This window comes from Artibeus jamaicensis, unplaced genomic scaffold (assembly GCF_021234435.1).
Source record: "Artibeus jamaicensis isolate MK-2021 breed Jamaican fruit bat unplaced genomic scaffold, CSHL_Jam_final contig_1044, whole genome shotgun sequence".
NCBI classification, from domain to species: domain Eukaryota; kingdom Metazoa; phylum Chordata; class Mammalia; order Chiroptera; family Phyllostomidae; genus Artibeus; species Artibeus jamaicensis.
In genome coordinates, this window is record NW_026521208.1 from 549,151 (window position 1) to 567,509 (window position 18,359).

At 42.9% G+C, this 18,359-nt stretch overlaps 1 protein-coding gene across 1 annotated transcript; it reads left to right on the forward strand.

Annotated features, from left to right (window-relative positions):
* Window positions 1-8,469: 8,469 nt before the first annotated feature.
* Window positions 8,470-9,424, forward strand: LOC119048078 (olfactory receptor 2A5). Its single transcript, XM_037143627.2, has one exon. It carries the CDS (start codon window positions 8,495-8,497, stop codon window positions 9,422-9,424), a length of 930 nt encoding a protein of 309 aa, XP_036999522.2. The 5' UTR covers window positions 8,470-8,494.
* The last annotated feature ends 8,935 nt before the right edge of the window (window positions 9,425-18,359 follow it).

Sequence of the window (18,359 nt, forward strand, 5' to 3'; positions counted from 1 at the left end):
AAAGGAGAGAATTTGAGTGAAAACCAGGGATAAGTGGGGAGGAGGAGGAGGAGGAGCTGAGGGTAAACAAAGGGAGGTAAGGAAATCTAACATTACATCAGAGCCTCAAGAAAGGCTCCCACCTGCAGAATGATACTGTCAGCACAGTTATGCCAGATGCACAGAGTGGTGACATCACAGGTTTGCTCGGACGACCTTGCATTTGGAAGCTGACAAGGTCAAATGGAAACTTGCAGTTCTGAGTGGCATTTACTGGGGCACATTTTGGTCACGTGACAGGACGATAAACTGGATCAGCTGTTGGTGACTGGACGGAATTCTGGCTAGGTAGCAGTAACTTTCTACTCCTATTTTTTAGGTTGCTTCTCCTGCACCAGCTCTCTTTTGGGAAGAGGTTTCCAGGAACCACTCTCCACGTGGCCATTGGACTGTGTGTTGTTCAGTTCTCAGCTCGCTGATGACGGTGTAACTGTGCACCTTGATGATTGCATGCTAAGAACCATACCTGTTTTAATGGAACAAAGGCACCAGCTGGGGTGCTGGGTAGAGGTATATATTTATTTTTGTGGGAGGAAAGGTATTAAATACAAGAGAAGATAGTGGGTTACTGTGGGAACAAAACATAGACTTCGCAGGGTAGGTTCTAACTTTCTGGGAAGGGGCCCTGTGTGGCAGGAGGCAGTTTCCAGGAGGCCTTGTGGTACACCCAGACTAAGTCACACTGAGGGAGGACTGCCACTTCTCTAGCAATAATATGGGGGACCCATCTTTTTTGGGGTAACTAAATATACCTTGCAACTGAATTCATGTCATAGATATACAAGGGAAATAACAAGCATGGTGGATTGTCCCCATAAACAGAAGAAAAGGGTTTTGGGAGAGACAGGTGGCTCTTGTGGCATCACCAGAAAAGCTGAGTTTTGTTTTGATGAGGAGGAACAGTCTGTAGAAAAAGATCTTTTCCCGGGAACGAGCAGAGTAGGAAGATTCAACTGCCTCACATAAGTACGTCATTTGGAATACCGATCTGGATGGTCAAAAGTATCAGAAGATGAGGTTAAGGCCACCTCAGAATGTAGCACTGGTGGCAAATGTAGCCCGAGGAAGGTGGTAATTTAGCTATCTGCTCATTTCTGTGCCTGAGACCTCTGTATAAGTTATTACCAGGTAGGAATAACACAGCTCAAAGGGGAGCAGGTATCAATCAAGTTAGCACGTAACTATGGAAATGTATGTCATGGCTCTTTCTACAGGATGCAGCTGTCACTCTGAGTTATCCTTGAGCCACAGGGGCTCCTCCAGGTGTTGGCAGAGCCACACCAGGGCTGTGTTTGTTATACTAAATAAATCGTCACAGTCTTTGTTGTATATGTGCCTCCTAAACTGAGATGCTCAGGAGGTCCGAGCATTTTGCTGTAGAACGTCCAAGGGCCAAGTAGGCAGACTGGGCAACCAATGGTTTATTCAGGTAAGTCTGTGTAAATTGAAAATGAAAAGACTTGGAAACATTCTAATCCTGTCCCTGAGAGTAAGGCACGGGAATGGAAATTGTATTCTTCTGAGGTGGGATTCAGAGTTGCTGGAAATGTTTGAGGTGGGAGTTCTGGAGGCAGGTGCGCTGATAACAAAGACAGTGAGGATGTGGGCATCTCCCTAAGGAGCAACACATGATGTAAGGAGTCGGGACAGGGCACAGCACATAAGAAGAGACTTGGCAGGCAGGTGCTGTTCTGAAGAAGGCCTCCCAAGTCACCTGCTCCTTGGTCATCTAATGCAGCCCAGGCCTGGGAACTGCTCAAAACGGATGTTTCCCACCAACTGATCCTAAACCAGGGAGGCTGTGGTGAACGATAGAACCCATTCAAGGGAGCCTCCTGAGAGCAGAGATCCCCATACCCCTGGCAGAGGAGGAATTCAGAGAGAGAGTGAAGAGTGAAGGTGGAGGGGCCACAGGCAGGGCCACAGATGGGGGGGCACACATGGCCTGAACCTTGGTCTCCACCTGCAAGTCCTGCACCGAGAATGCAGCCCAGCCCACCAGGCCTCTGGCCCGTGTGAACCAAGAGGCAGTACAACACTTGGGGCTGGTGGAAGGCCGTTCACACGTTTGTGTTCAACTGCTGGAGCAACAGGAACATGAAATTCAGTTGATGTCCAATAGGATGCCCCGGCTTTCAGTTCTGGCCCTTCCCAGACTGGTCATCTGTCACTCCATGCAGGACTCCCTTGAACTCTGAAAAATCACTAAGGACCCAAAGACATGTTATTTATGTGGGCGTGTGTGTTGCTGTGTGTGTCATGTAGAAGTGAAAAGTGAGAGTTTATGAAATATGTGCTTTTAAATCATTTTGAATGATTTCCACTATACATTAACATAAAGAATGTATTTTCATGATACCAGTCTTGTATAGAACATAAATATAGTAAATAGAGTAGCTGGATTTTACAGTTCTGAAAAATCTTTATGTGTTGGTTGAGCAGAGAACAGCTGGGTTGACATCTTCTATGTTCTCTCTGTCACCTCATCGAATGTCATGTTGCCTCCAGAAAGCCCCCCTGCGCACACCCGAGAGAGTGAGGATGAAGAAGGCAAAGTGTCTGAGTATTATTGTGAAAACAGTTCATACCCAGTAGCACCTTGGAAAGGTTCTCAGAGATTCCCTGTGGTCCCTGGGCCACAATCAGAGGACTCAAGACAGTGTGTTCGGACTTTGAGCTCCACATCTGTAAAGAGAAAATTATGATCAGACTGAACTGTGTGGTCACTGTAAGGTATTTGGCACATTTTCTGAAACATAAGAAGGACTCAGTGGTTGTTGCACATGGATGCGATAATCCTTCCTCATTTGTACCTATGAGCCCTGAGTGCAGACAGGGACACATCCTACCTTGGGAGGCCTTTTCTCTGTCAGGGTCACCCCAATGGGTTCCACAGTATCCCACCCTCTACAAGATCTAGAGAAGCAGACATTCATAATGCTAATCATTTCAAGAGCATGGCTGCCATCATTCGTGGTGTCTGTCTCTGGGTTAAAGCCCCTGAGATCCCTGCAAGTTCATGGAGGATCAGCACAGGGCTAATGGCCACCCAACCTTGTCCCCAGTGCTCTTCCCCCAGGGACAGTCAGACTCAATCTTCACTCTTCTCCCCAGAGGCAACTCAGAGAGTTTTTCTTTTCCTGTAGGGGGAAGATAACTAGGCAGAACATCTTATGATACTTGAGGGAATCTGAACTCTCAGTACAAACTCAGAACTCTTTTTTCCTCTGATTCTCAAATGGAAGCTATGTCCCTGGGGTTCTCTGAAGGACCCACAGCAAGACCTGCGGCCCCTCCAGTGTCTGGGTCTCCACCTGCAGAAGCTGCAGAGGGCAGGCTGCTGCCCCTGTTCACAGGTGCATCTCTCTCCTCCGTGCGGTTTATTCCAGGTCAGACTAGGTGCTCATGAGAAAATCCCACACAGAAGAGACTGATTTGTGCTGGGAGGTCTTGTTCAGTGTGGGTAGTTGAGGCTGGACAGGAGAGCAGCCGACACCAGCATGGCTGTGTGCACGAGACTGGCATTGCTGGATGCTCTTTCCTCCTGACTCCAACCGGGAAATGAAGGTCAGTGGAACTGGCACCTGGATTTCTTCCTTCCCCACCTCAGGGACTGTCTGCCTCCTGTGCTGTGGGCCAGGCCCTGACCACCCTCAGAGTACCTCACACTCCCCTCCAGATGTGCCTGCATAGTGGTGGTCAGAGCCAGCAGGCTGTCTCAGCCAGGGCTTTATAGCCAGGCATTGGCTCTGAGTAAGGATCCCAGGAGCCAGATTAGAGGTGGTCTGTGTTTCCTAGTCTGAATGAGGAGAGCGACATCTATTGCAAGTTCTCTACATGGAAGGGAATCTTCCAGGAAGTTTGACAGTAATTCATTTCTTTGCTGAAACCAGGTAAAATGTATGTTTACCATGCAGTTACTTCCTTTCCTGACCATCCCAGGTGATCAGCTCATGGTGATGATTGTCAGAGTGGAAATCACAGTGTGTGATGTAAATATCTCTCCTATCATCCAGTAGGACACAATGAGTGGGAGACTCCTGGGCAGAGCTGGGGAAGTGGGACACAGCTCCAGAGCTGCAGAAACTCGGAGTCACAGGACCACCCAGGTGAAGAGCTGCTTGTGCTGACCTCGTGAACCTTTGTATGTGCGTCACTAGTGTTTTATTCTCACCATGATGTTTTCTTCTCTGTTCCAGTGTGTGTCTGCTTAAGAGATTGAGTCTGTCTTCTATTTCATTTTCATGTTGCTTATTTGTAGTAGCAAAATGATACTGGGGTAATGAAACAAAAATAAAATGATAAGTACATCTAAAATAAAATGATCCATTTACGGAAACACAAAACAAAAATGTTAGTAAACAAATGTTCCTACTCACTAATAATACGTTGAGTTACGTTCAACATAATTATTATTCTTCATGTTCAGAGATGAAATATGCCTCAAACATTACTTACTATGTACAACTGTGTTTGAGTAGAATTTGGCAATACTGATGTGGCTTCTCTCACTTTCCATAACACAGCAGTATTCTTTAATTGTGGAAAAATTAACATCACAAACTTCATGCACGTTTACATAGAATCTTCCCAAATGTACTCATATGTATGAAAGTGAAAATCAAGGATTTTTACTATTTCTCCCAGGGAATAAATTCTGTGTACTTACTAATAAAATAGAAATTGTGTCTTGGTTAATAAACCTTGGCAAACAGAAGATGCTTAACATACACATTTTTTAACTAAAAGTGATAATCATCTATTTAACAAACATTTTCTGAGTGCCTGATTCATCTAGAACTATACTAATTGTCCTGAGACATAAAGATGTGTAAGACATACAAGGATAAAAAGTTAATTATTTTGTGAGAGGGAATCTCAGCTTAAATAAGTGACATTTGATTTGAATCTCCTTCTGTCTCGTCTATGTCCTGAAGTTTACCCATATACCCTTACAGTGAGGATTTAACCATTGTAACTGTTGTTATTGGCCAAGCCTGTACATTTATATTGTATCTGAAGAGCCACCCACAAGAACCTAGCCTAACTGCCAAGGGTGGAAAGACCGTTTTCAGGCTGTCTGACATCCAGCCCTTCCATGGGGCCCAGAGATGATCAAGCAGGCGGCTACTGCTCTCTCTCTGTTGTAACTGGCTGCACCTACGATGTCATGGTTCAGATGAGGAGGGTGTGGTGCCCTGAACACCCATTGGGGTAAAACAGTGAGGGCAGTGGTCGGCCCAGTGTGTCAGCACATGGGTGTGTTTGACACATTTCCATACCCACCTGAGTGTCCACAAGCCCAACAATGCTCAGGTACTGAGGCCTGACTGCCCACTGAGAAATAGACAGTAATTCTCAGCATTTTTTAAATTACTGAATTCATCCACACTCATAAGCATTAAAAAATGTGTGAATTAAAATTATATCCATTGCCTTAAGAGATGAAACTCGTAATTACGGGGAACACACTGTCTGTTCCCCTGAATCCTTACTGTAAGGCCTGCGTGGTGCAGAGGGGTTAAGTGATGGTCACTGTGTTAAAGGAATTGTTTAACTTGTAATTGCTGCACAGGTAGGAGCCTTCCCCTCTTGTTCATATACAGTGAAGAGTCATGTAATTACAGGTGCCATTTACCTAGAAAACAGGGGTTCCCCTAAAGCCGGAAACTGGAATTGAGAAGAAAACACTAGACCAGACACTAATGAGAAATCTGTGTCTCTTGTTGTTCATGACATAGATGTAAAGACGTCTAAGAGGAAATCCAAATGCTGGTGTTGGGGTCGATTTTTTTCCCGTGGACCATGTGGAACCTGGTGTGGAGGAGGTAGGACATAAAATAATGTCACATAGAATGTGTCAGTTCCTTCAAATAAGAGGGTGAATAGCTCAGATGGCAGGTAGACTGAAAGTAAGAAGGATTTTCAGCCTGGTGACCAAACAGCTGCACACATGTGAAGTCAGGCTGTGCTAAGCTCTGTGGAGCATTTACCATCCACCTGAGAGAAGAGTGAACTGCAGGAAGGTGAAGACCAGCAGGCTTTCACCTGAGTGTGAGGGGAGAACCAGCGCCCCCTGGCAGCCAGCATGGTCGGAGCAGCCACCCAAGTGGGACAGCAGCACAGCAGAGGTGAATTCAGGGGTAAGGGAGTCAGGACTGTGCAGTTAGACACCCTTCCCACTGGGCGGTTTCTGACAGAGCTGAGTCTCCCTGCTGCTGGGATTTTGTTGTTTGATCTTTAGATGACTAGAGATGGAGCTATACCTGAACTCAGATACATAAATTGTGTCACTGATTTCACTGAGTACTGTCAAATCTCAGAATTTCCTGGAAGGATTCATGAGTTTAAAATTTACTCACTGAAGCATTATATTGCACAAACCTAATGAGATAATAGATAAAATACTTATACTCAAGGAAATAGTGTGCAGCTATTCACAGCATGTTGCTTAGATGTTTTGACATGGGAAATAGTTTCTGATATGTTTCTAAATGAAAGAAACAGGTAAACTAGCAACATTGGTTGATATATATATTTAAATTCATGATACCTATGAAAATGTACAGCAAAATGGTACAATTATATATACACATTATTAATAATGCTTATTTGTTTTTTTTCAGGGTATTACCTTTTTAGTGTTAAATAAAGTTTCATAATGTTTTTCTAAGAAAGTTTTCAAACTTCATGTCAAATGCTCTCATACAAGGTAAGAACCACCATAGTCACAAAATGACCCTAATTCTTTAACTTTAATCTTTAAAATATTCAATTCTGTGATTTTCTGAGTAGGAATAAGACAATAATATAAACTTGGTAATTAATAAGGTGTCAGTTACCAATATATATTTTGCCTAAAAATATGCTACTAAATAATATCAAGACCATTTTATTCAATGCTAATGTTAATTTAGTGAAATAGATTTGACTCCATAAAAGAAAACTCAGTTAAGCTGTTTTCAATGTTCACAAACATGAGCATGTGTTATCCCAGGAACAATTTGCATTCCTTGCCAAATTTTATGCTTGCTGTTTTAAAAGAGGACATCAGAAATGTGACAGAAATCATGATAAAAGTGTAGGTTGTTGACATTAAGATACTGGTTTATGAGTATGACTCTTCCCTAAAGTAATCAGACCCTTTTGGAGAAGTGTCTGTGCCCATGGCTGAAGTGGGGAATGTAAGAGAAAAGTATGAAACAGCCATCAGAAGTAAGGAAGTGCTCAAAAACTATGGAGATGTGTTAGAAAACAAAAGGGCAAGCTTGGTGAGTTTAGATCTAGAATAATTTAGAATGAATAAATTAAAAAAAAGAAATAATTATGATACTTGATTACAAAATTCATACTGATACAAAGATGATAGATGCAGACGTATAAAGATATATAGATGATTGATAGGTAGGTAGATGATAGAGTCTTTCCTCATGAGGAAATTGACAACCAATAAATTTACCAGCAGTGATGGAGTAAGTTACCACATTTTGCAATAATCATTACTAGTAATCGCATCAAGCAGGATAATCAGCTGGCACTGAAATTAGTGGCTGAGAAGCTCTATGAGGAACAGAACATTATATAGTAACTTTAATGGCTGCTCCAGAAATTACATTAGGGAAAAAGATAAAGATTCTACAATGGAGATACTCAGGAAGCACCATGTTCACCAGGCGATCTGAGTGAGTGTCACCAGTGATGGAACAGTGAGTCTCATGCACCTGCCCATGAAACACAATGGAAGATGCTTAATTTCCCTGCAGAAAGTGAATAATCGGATTAAAAAATGAGGAGCTGCATGCAGTCTCATTTGGAGAACATTGTAGTGAAGAACTTCTCTACAGTCTTCCAAGATTCAGTGATCATGAATGAAAAGGCAGACAGGGTTCTTATTTCAGATGAAAGGACACTAAAGATGAATGACATTAAATATCACATGTCATTTTGGATTGGGTCCTGGGTGAGGGGAGTAGAGAGAGAATATTATAGATTAAAGAATCATGTCAATATCAAATTGCCTGATTTTGATCATTGTGGTTACATTACTGAATGTCTTTGTTTTTGGTGGAAAAAAGCAGAATTTAAAAGTAAATGGGTATCATGTTTATTCATACTTTAATCTCAAATGCTTCAGAAAAAAGCAATACTCATACATAATAATATAGAGAGAAGAATTATAAGGTAAATATGAAGTAAATACTACAATTTGTTAAATCTGGGCATATGGTTATATTGGAGTCCTTTGCATAATTCTTGACTGTTTTCTTTAAGTTTAAATTTATTACATATGAAAGTTAAAAACAGGTAACCAGTTTCGGGGAGAAGGGGAAGCTTCTGAGGAGTGACAAAAATACAGCCTTTCTCTGAGCTCATGTTGAGATTAACTCCACTTTGTATTGATTCTCCAGCCCTGACCTTTATCACACTTCAGTTCCTGACCAGGTCTCTGTAAGGAATGAAGGGGAACTGGTCATGGGCCACAGAGTTCGTGCTGCTGGGATTCCAGCTCAGCGCAGAGACAGAAGTGCTCCTCTTCTGGGTCTTCTCCCTGCTCTACACCTTCAGTCTGTTGGCAAATGGCATGATCTTTGCGCTCATCTGTCTGGACCAGAGACTACACACCCCCATGTACTACTTCCTCTCCCACCTGGCCATCATTGACATCTTCTATGCTTCCAACAATGTCCCCAAGATGCTGGCAAACTTAGTGACCCAGAAAAGAGCCATCTCCTTTGTCCCATGCATCATGCAGACATTTTTGTATCTAGTATTCGCTCACACAGAGTGTCTGATATTGGTGGCCATGTCCTATGATCGGTATGTGGCCATCTGCCACCCCCTCCACTACACTGTCATCATGAGTTGGACTGTGTGTACAGTCCTGGCCACCATGTGCTGGTCATGTGGATTTATTATTGCTCTGATACACGTGCTTCTCCTTCTAAGGCTGCCTTTCTGCAAGTCTTGGGAAATAAACCACTTCTTCTGTGAGCTCCTGTCTGTCCTCAAACTGGCCTGTGGTGACACCTGGCTCAACAAAGTGATCATCTTTGCTGATTCTGTCTTTATCTTAGTCGGGCCCCTCTGTTTGGTGCTGGTCTCCTACACACACATCCTCTGGGCCATCCTGAAGATCCAGTCTGGGGAGGGCCGCAGGAAGGCCTTCTCCACCTGCTCCTCCCACCTCTGTGTGGTCGGGCTTTACTTTGGCTGTGCCATGGTGGTTTATATGGTCCCTGACGCCAGTCAACAAGGGGAGAAGAATAAAATTCTGTCCCTGTTTTACAATCTCTTTAACCCACTGCTGAACCCCCTCATCTACAGCCTGAGGAATGCTCAGGTGAAGGACGCCCTGGGTAGGGTGCTGCAGGTGAGGTCCAGGTGAAGGGAAAACTCACACAGTTCTCCCGATTAGAAATTTCATATACGAATAGGAATTGTTCAGCTTCTAGCTCTGAAAATAGGGTAAACTTCCATAGAAGAGCATAGCTTTTCAAGTTGAAATGGGACAACTAAATTATTAAATTTTTTAGTGTTTGTTTTTTTAAAAAAAGTGAAGCCAGGAATATTACATGGAGAAAAAATTAAATGTGAGAAAATTATACCAGCCCACTTCTTTGGCTTATGTACTTAGATATTTGACTTCTTATCACCGTGTGGTAGTTGGAAACAGCACAGTAAAAGTAATGCCCTATGAGATTCCTACTGAAGTGACTGAAATTTTAATACAGAAAATACTGCAGAGTCAAGTGAATGTGCCTCACCAGCTGTGTGGTGAATGAAATGAAAGGTTAAACTCTAAATTCCTTGGTGAAATGATTTAGTAGCAAAGGGGAAAAGTAGGAAAAGGTGTGGTGCAATAAGAAACTATGTAAAAAGTCCTAAAATATCTTAAAGATCAAGTGAAGGACATGTACTAGTAAATGTTTAAATGGTTCTAGAGGTAAGCGTTTTGAGCATTACTCAAAGTTTCCATATATTCTTGGGTTATGATCACTTCTAACAGAGCAAGATTAAATCCCCTGGTGAAGTTCTTGAAATGTTTCCTGACAATATTCTTGTAGCTTCTGAACCACTCAGCTGAGGATGACTGCAGTGGCAGCAAGCAGCACAAGACAAGTGTGACAGAGCTGAGTGGGCAAGGGGGGAGGGGACGTGGTGGGAGAGGATGCTGGGGAGGTTGACCCTTCACCTTTCTCCCCCAGGCCCCACCCCCTCCCTCTGACAGCTGTCAGTCTGTTCTCTGGATCTGTGAGTCTGTTTCTATTTAATTTACTAGCTTTTGGTGTTCATTAGATTCCACATGTAAATGAGATTCGTGGTGTTTATCTTTCTTTGACTGGCGTACTTCACTTAGCATAATGCTCTCCAGGTCCATTCATTCTGTCATAAGGGAAAGATTTTCTTTTTGTGGCCATGTAGTATTCCATGGTATAGATGTACCACAGCTTTTTTTATCCCCTCATCTACTGATGGACACTTGGGCTTCTTTCAGTTTTTGGCTATTGTAAACAATGGTGTAATGAACATTGGGGTGCAGAAGTAACACCTGCTTGAGTGTGGTTGGTAGGGTAATGATATGATTGTCATAATCTGTAGTTTTAATTTGAGCATTTCACCTAAAATGTTATGTGGTGTGCTTGAGTGTGATATTATTTTGTTACAGAATTACATACTTATAATTTTGTAATAAGAGGTTGTGTAATAAAAATTTTGTAATACTATTTGTGCCTGACCCTATATTCTTTCAAATTAGTGTTGTAGGCTTCTTTGGATATATTCCCAGAAGTGAATTGAGTAGGTGATAAGGCAGTTAGTTCCATGCTTAATTTCCTGAGGAAAAACCAAATTGTTTTCCACAGTGGCATTGTTAATGCCTTATTTGATATGTCTTTGGTGAATATCTTCACCCATTCAGTGGGTGGTCTTTTTGTATTCTTAATGGTTTCTCTTGCTGTGCAGACACTTTTCAGTGTTTCAGTTTGATAGAGTTCCATTTGTCTAGTCTTTCTTTAGTTTCTTCTTGGCTGAAGAACTATACCAGCAAAAATATTTCTAGAATAAATTCCAAGATTTTACTGCCTGTTTTCTTCTAGGATGTTATGGTTTTTTGTCTTCCAATTAAATGCCGCACTTCTCTTTTCAGAAATCTGAGAAGCACTGTCCCGGTGGCTCAGTTGGCTGGAGCATGATCCTATGAACCAAAAGGCCATGGATGGAGTTCCACTCAAGGCACCTGCAAAGATTGCAGGTTCAGTCCCAATTCAGGGTGCATGTGAGAGGCAACCTATCAATGTTTCTCTCTAGTGGATGTTTCTCTTCCTCTCTCTCTCCCCCACTCCTTACCCCTCTCTCTAAATCCAATAAGCATGTCCTCAGGTGAGGATAGAAAAATCTGAGAAATGCATAAAAATAACAATATGAATCAAGGAAGCCAGCATCAGAGAAAATGGAATTGAACTGTTTTGAAGGGTATTTCTCAAAACTGTGGAAATACATTCCTTTCACTCAGTCACAGCTCTGACAGTCAGAACCCAGGCACCTACCAACTGAAGTGTCTGTATCTCGGGCTCTGCTCAATAAGCCATAGTCAATGATTTATTCTCTCATTTTTCAAGATGCAAAGGAAAACATCAAACTGTTCACTTTTAACACAGACTGTACTCTATGAATACAATTCGTATCAATTTGTAATTATTTTAATCAGTTTACACCTGCTGTGACTTTCTGACTATCCATTCAGGCTTGAGTTGGATATTTACTACATCAGTGAAAAACCAACGACTTGAAAACCAATTTTCAAGTAGTTTAATTAGGAAGTCATGTATATCATCAGTGTGGTGGTTTGTACTCATTCTGCCTTCAGATAGAAAGTATAATAAAAATTCTAGAGGACCTCACCAGACCCATAGGGGCTATAAATGCAGGTTGAAATGAGAGCTGTGATGACAGGAAGTGCCCAATGCTGATGGATGACGTACATACCTGAGAACATGTTTATTGCAGTTAAGGGCTGGTTGTGTTGTGTGTGTCATTGTCCTTTGTGTATATTTGTGTTTTGTGTATGTGTATTTCTTGCTCTGACCACTTAGAATTTAGAGGAATGTCACCTTGATAATGCAATAGAAGCATGTCATTTTGAGATGATTCATTCCCCAAGGTTATAGTTCATTTAGTATCATAAACATTAATATTTTATTTATTATGTTCTAATTTTTTATTTTTATCATTGATGGTCAGATGATGACAAATTTGAAACACTGTGTCCTAAACTACTGTTTTCACAACATCATATGGCTACTAGTTTCATCATCTGTGTGTCAGTTTTCAGATTTTCTGAAGATCCCCTGTACCATCAAACAAACTGGGAAGAAGACAGGTGCCGATATTTATGGATTGCCCAGGATGCATCGGGCTTCTCATATGATCAGAGCCATTTTGGGTGTTTCCCAATGTGTTTCTCATCAGTGTGGAAATGTGGAGTTAGAGCACAGGTGGACATGTTCCCAAAACTTGATTAACTGCTCAGTTTTCCCAAGTTCAGGTTGTGATCCCAGAAAGTCAGGAATCACACAGTAAAGAATAAAGTAAACTGCATGCTTTATTGGTATGAGATTTCCAAAATGACATTTGGCCTCTATTACATTGAGTATGAGAGTGCAACAGAGTACAAGTAAATATGACAGAGCCATAGGTAGCAAATCCTCTTCCGGTCCCAAAAGAGGCATGAAGCTTTGAGGGAAGCCACCTTGGAGAGGGTCCTTTCCTCCCTTCCCTGGAAGGGCTGGACTCCAAATCTGCCCACTTCAGGGTAGAGATCAGAGGGTACCTCCAATGCTTTGTGTCCCGGAAAACCCTCCCTCAGATATGTTCTAATAAGCCCCATGGGGACACCTTGACCATACTTTGGAGTTCCGGGGCCACCCTCTGTTGCCTCCATAACCAGCTGTCTATAGCACATCAATACCTTGAATTGTCACTTGGACTCTGATGGTTTTTCTAGGTGCTTACATGTCACTTCTGCTGAAGCTCATGGGACCCAGATTACAGAAGAGAGAAGCCTAAATATCAAGGTTAATGCCAGGAGCTTACTCATTGTTCCACTGATCCTGCTTCCTTTGGGGTTCACCTGGACCAGGTTTGGGGACCAGGGCAGTGCTAAGATGCACAAAATCCAAACAGCACAGAGGATCCAGGTTCTGTAATGAGTGACGTCATCTCAGAGCAGTGCTCTGTGGCTGTGTGTCCTGCAAGGGCGAGAGCAGATGCAGGAGAAAAGAGTTGCCTTGCCCTCCAGTGAGACCCCAGGGCTCCCAATTAGGTCGAGCCCAGTGAAAACTGAAACTTCTTTTCTGAGGATTCTGCCTCATTTTCTATCAGTAACAAAGGAGAGGGTCTGCAGCTCCCACAGGAGCTCTGGGAAAGCTGGACCCTGCCCGACCTGCAGGTGCTTCCCCTTCTGAGGTCACTGGGTCCAAATCTGGGCACTAACTAGGTTGCTTTCTTTTATTTTACCATCTATTCTTGTTCAATAGGTTGTAGTGCCTTGTCTCTTGTTGACTCTCATCTGGTACTGCTGTTCTTCTCATGCGAAGGTAAGGAAATTTGGTCTTTTCTGAGCATGTCCTAATTATTCTTCTGGAATGGGGATAGTCTGAGGAAAAGTTCACGCTAACTTAGTTGAACATATTGTTCACAACAGTGTTAAGTATGTATAGAAGCTGGTGAATTCATTTTATACAGGGTAGAAGTAGCTGCTTTAATGCAATAACCTCTGCTAGATACAAGAATAAGAATTCTCAGTGTGATGGTTTACATTAAATATACAGAACATTTTTCGTAAGCCAGAGAAGATTACTCCAGGATGTGTTATGGAGTGATTTTACATTCCAGGGAAAGTCATTAACAAAAACCATAATATATCATCTCTGCTGCCCACACACATATCCATACACCGCACATCCACTGGTTCCTTCCTACTAATCTAAACCGTCACGTTGTCATCAAAGTGGTTTTGCATCCTTTTGCTCCTCATGTTATGGTGTAAGCTGCTCTAGGCTGATGTCGGTTGCTGACAGTTGATGTTCTGTTGCAAAACTAGAATGACACTTCTTCCCTAGGACTCCTCTCATGCTCATACTTGAGCTCCCCATTACCGATTACCTCTCCTCTCCAGAAATTCTCTTCAGAGTTTTGGCATGTGCCATTCCAACATGATCCCTATTTCCCCATCTTTTTATTTCCTCTTTTGGTTTGACATTCTTTCTTCCCATCACATGTGTCAAAGGCTCTGGGTGACCTTTCAGTGCAGGAGGGAATCATGTCACCTTTGGGTTTGGAGGGAGCCTCATGCCCAGGCTTGAGGCTGTTCCCCCAGGGATGAAGCAGACTCTGCAGCTCAGGACGACAAAACCCAAGAGGGGTGTCTGATACCAAGGCTCTGTCCTTCAATCAGCGAGAGCATCGTGACTCCTAAGTCACCAAGCCTTTTGCCTTCACAGCTAACACCCGTCCCCTTCAGTGGCACAGGAGGCCCCTCCACCTTGGGCGGAGCAGACCGAGAAGGGGTCCGAGCTTTCACCCAGACTCGGTGACCGCTTTGGGAGTCCACTGGCCAGGGTCCCAGGGCAACATTGTCCCTTTCAACCTGTGGTTAGCCCATTTACGGAGAAAGCATAGGAGACCTGTCCTAGGGCAAAGTGGGGGTGCAAATTTTGTTTTTGACACCCAACACTTTATAGTCCTAGGCCAGGGACTTACATATTTCTCTGTGCATCATCTCTCCACAAAGGGAAGGGTGGGAATCGGTTTGTCTTTCCACCCCTGACACTTTAGCATCCTTGACACACAGTGAGCACTCACTAAACACCTGGTAAGTAAAGGACCCTTTAGTTATTAGCTTCCTTTCCAAATCTGCAACACTGAGCTACCTTCTGATTTTTAACCTTCTTTAAATTTCCCTAGTGGTGGGTTATACTAGAATTGTAATTGTAGCTGATAATTATTGAGCACTTTGTATGCAGCAGACCCAACTTAAATGCTTTAATATAACCTTCACATCAAGTCTGCAGAATAGGTACTATTACTTTCCTCACATAAGGAAAAGGAGAACGAAGTTTAGAGAAGTTCATTCATTTACCCAGGGTCACAGAGTTATTCACTGATAGAAACATAGTTCAAGACCAGGCAGTCTGACTTCTCCTGAACTTTGAACCACTCTGTGCCACTGTTATTAAAGATGCACTGATCTTCATAACTCAAATGGCTTCATAACATACACTCAGTAAACTTCGAGTGGATGTACAAATGAAGTCATCACATCTGAATTTCCGCCCGTAATTTATGGGCCTGGGCAGGTGTTTGCCTTCGTTCTTTTAATGTTTTATTATCCATTAGATTTATCCAATTTTTGCTTTTAGTTTATTTTTGATTGCTTTGGGAGAGGGAGGGGAAGGGGAGAAGAGAGGAAGAGAGAGAGAGAAACATTGATTTGTTGTTCTAGTTATTTATGCATTCATGGTTTATTCTTGTTCGTGCCCTGACCAGGAATCAAACCTGCAACCTTGGCATATTGGGATGATGTTCTAACCAACTGAGCTACCCAGACAGGGCAACTTTCAGTATATTATTATGTGATGGATATCAATCATCAAGAATATGTTACTGCTCTATGGCCACAGAGAGGAAATACAGAAACCTACTATTTTAAAAACAGGCTGGGAAGGTTTATTTATTTCTATCACAGACAGCAGTGGCCATTGGCTCCTCAAAGGACTGTGACAAGTTGCTAAGCCTGAGACTTGGGAAGGCCAGGAGGGGCTGGTCTCCGTGGGGAGCTGCATGAGGGTGTCACCCTTGAAAACTCTGGTGAGAGGGTGGCGACAAGTATGGACAAAGACTATGGGAAATGATAGGGAGGGGAAGGTGTACGCAGTAGCTGGTTCACCTGCCGCCTGAAATTGGCACCTGAAGCATCTCTGGCATGTGGGCCAGGGATTGCCAACTGCCGACCTGTGAGACTGGTATTCACTACTTGCCGTGGGTATAGAATATCCTTGTTAAACGGGCTGTTGAGCCAGACACAAAAGAAGAGGTGGAGGGCCGTCCCTCTGAGTGAGAACATGTTTTCCTAACCAGCAGGGAAGTGTCTTGTACTGCTAGCGTTCTGGGCCCACGTTGAAGAGCACTGTTTCCTTTTGATCCATCTTTTTAAAACCCGTGTCTCTCTGCCTACTTTTAATTTTTGAAATCACGTTGGGCGAAGAGAAGAGCTGGGTGCTTGAGCACATTCTGATTTAGTCAGCAGAGCGCCGGCTCAGAGTCCAGGTGTGTGGGTTCCCGTCCCCGCTCCCCCACTCATTCACTGTGTGACCCTCGAGAAGTTGCTTAACTCCTCTGGCTTTCGGTTTCCTCATCTGTAAGAGCAAGTGGAACTAGACCATCTGTAGTTTTACGTCTTTTTTTCTAATTTTCTCTCTCTCTCTGTTGGTTATCTGACTTTATTTTTTTTAATTAATTTTATTTAGTTATTTTTCAAGTACAGTTTTTTGTCTATTTCTCCCATCCCAGCCCACCCTGCCCGGTACCCCCCACCTCCCTCCCATTTCCACCCCCCCTTAGTTCTTGTCCCTGTGTCCTTCATACTTGTTCCTCCAAATCCCTCCCCTTTTTTCCCCTTAAATTCCCTTCCCTCTCCCCTCTGGTCACTGTGCCCCTGTTGTCTATTTCAGTGTCTTTGTTTTTATTCTGCTTGCTTGTCTGTTTTGTTGTTTAGCTTCCTGTTAAAGGTGAGATCATATGGTATTTGTCTTTCACTGCCTGGCTTATTTCACTCAGCATAATGCTTTCCAGTTCCATCCATGTTGTTGCAAAGGGTAGTAGTTCCTTCTTTCTCTCTGCTGCATAGAATTCCATTGTGTATATGTACCACAATTTTTTGATCCATTCATTTACTGATGGGCACCTAGGTTGCTCGCAACTCTTGGCTATTGTAAATTGTTCTGCTATGAACATTGTGGTACATGGGTTCTTTGATATTGATGTTTTAGGGTTCTTAGGATATAATCCCAGCAGTGGAATTGCTGGGTCAAAAGGCAGGTCGATTTTTATTTTTCTGAGAAAATTCCATACTGTTTTCCATGTTATCTGACTTTTTATTGGAATTTGGATTTTCACTTTTTTAAAGGAATATAAAGTAAGTTTCGTGCAGAGAAAATGAAATGGACTCCTTAAGGTAAGAGACTATCTTAGGCCTTAAAGGTGATAGGAACTTGAGTACTGCTGAGGTATTAAGCGACTTGACCATCTGAGTGCTTTAAGGAAAGGGGATCACAGAAATGTGACGGGGACAGAAGATGAGATACCCACCCAAGAAAAGGGAGTTTTATTGGACTTCTTGAACCTGAAGAGTAACTTTCACTGGGAAACAAAGGTTCTAGCACGTGGAATAAACCCTAAATGTCTAATTCCTTGCCTCTATAGCCCACATGGTAAACAATAATTTTAATACCTACTATTTATTGGATGCTTATAAGCATCAGGCATTGTGCCGGGACACCTACATGATTATCTTGTCTACGTTTCATAAGAATTCCATGAGTTTGGCACCTTCATTACACTCATTTGGGAAACAAGGAGGAAACAGAGGCAGCGAGACGGTATGAACTTTCCTCCGCTGACAAGCAGGTGCGTGACTCGGCGTCGGCTCTGGTCCAGGTCCTCGCAGGGCGGCACAGGCCGCGCCCGGAGCTGAAAGAACACAGCCGTCTTCCCTGTCTGTAGTTAAGCGAGGTGCAAAAAGTCCAACTGGAGTATTCTGAAAACCCATTTCAAGGGAAGGATAAAAAGTACAGCCAACAGAGGCTTCGGTACGCGCAGGTGGTGATCTGTACAGTAGATGTGTTAGCCAAGAATGTCTCAGTGCACCGCGCACTTAGACACCATCTCCCAAGTGCTCAGGTTGCCGGCCTTCTGTACACATTCTCGGAGACTTTAAAAATCAGTCAACAAACCTGAGTTCCAGCGACCGACTGGGGTTAGCCCTACTGATCTCCTTTTGCCTGCCTCTCTGTGTGTGTATAAAATAGTAATATATTAACAGTTTTTTATTGTGCACAAATTACCTGGAAATAGCTAGAGACAAATGAGCCAGGTACAGAAAAACAAGTGAAAAAGCTCTAAAGATGGTGAGAGATGGATAGCCCTCTAGTAATTAGAGAAATGAATTTTAAAGCAGAAAATACCTTTTTTTTTTCCCAGATGGACAAAAATTAAAAGGTGGATGGATACTTTCTAGTGTTGCTTGGCATGTGGGCAAATAG

Excerpts from the sequence above, each read along its gene's own strand:
- LOC119048078 (XM_037143627.2), top strand. The coding sequence starts at position 8,495 with ATGAAGGGGAACTGGTCATGGGCCACAGAGTTCGTGCTGCTGGGATTC.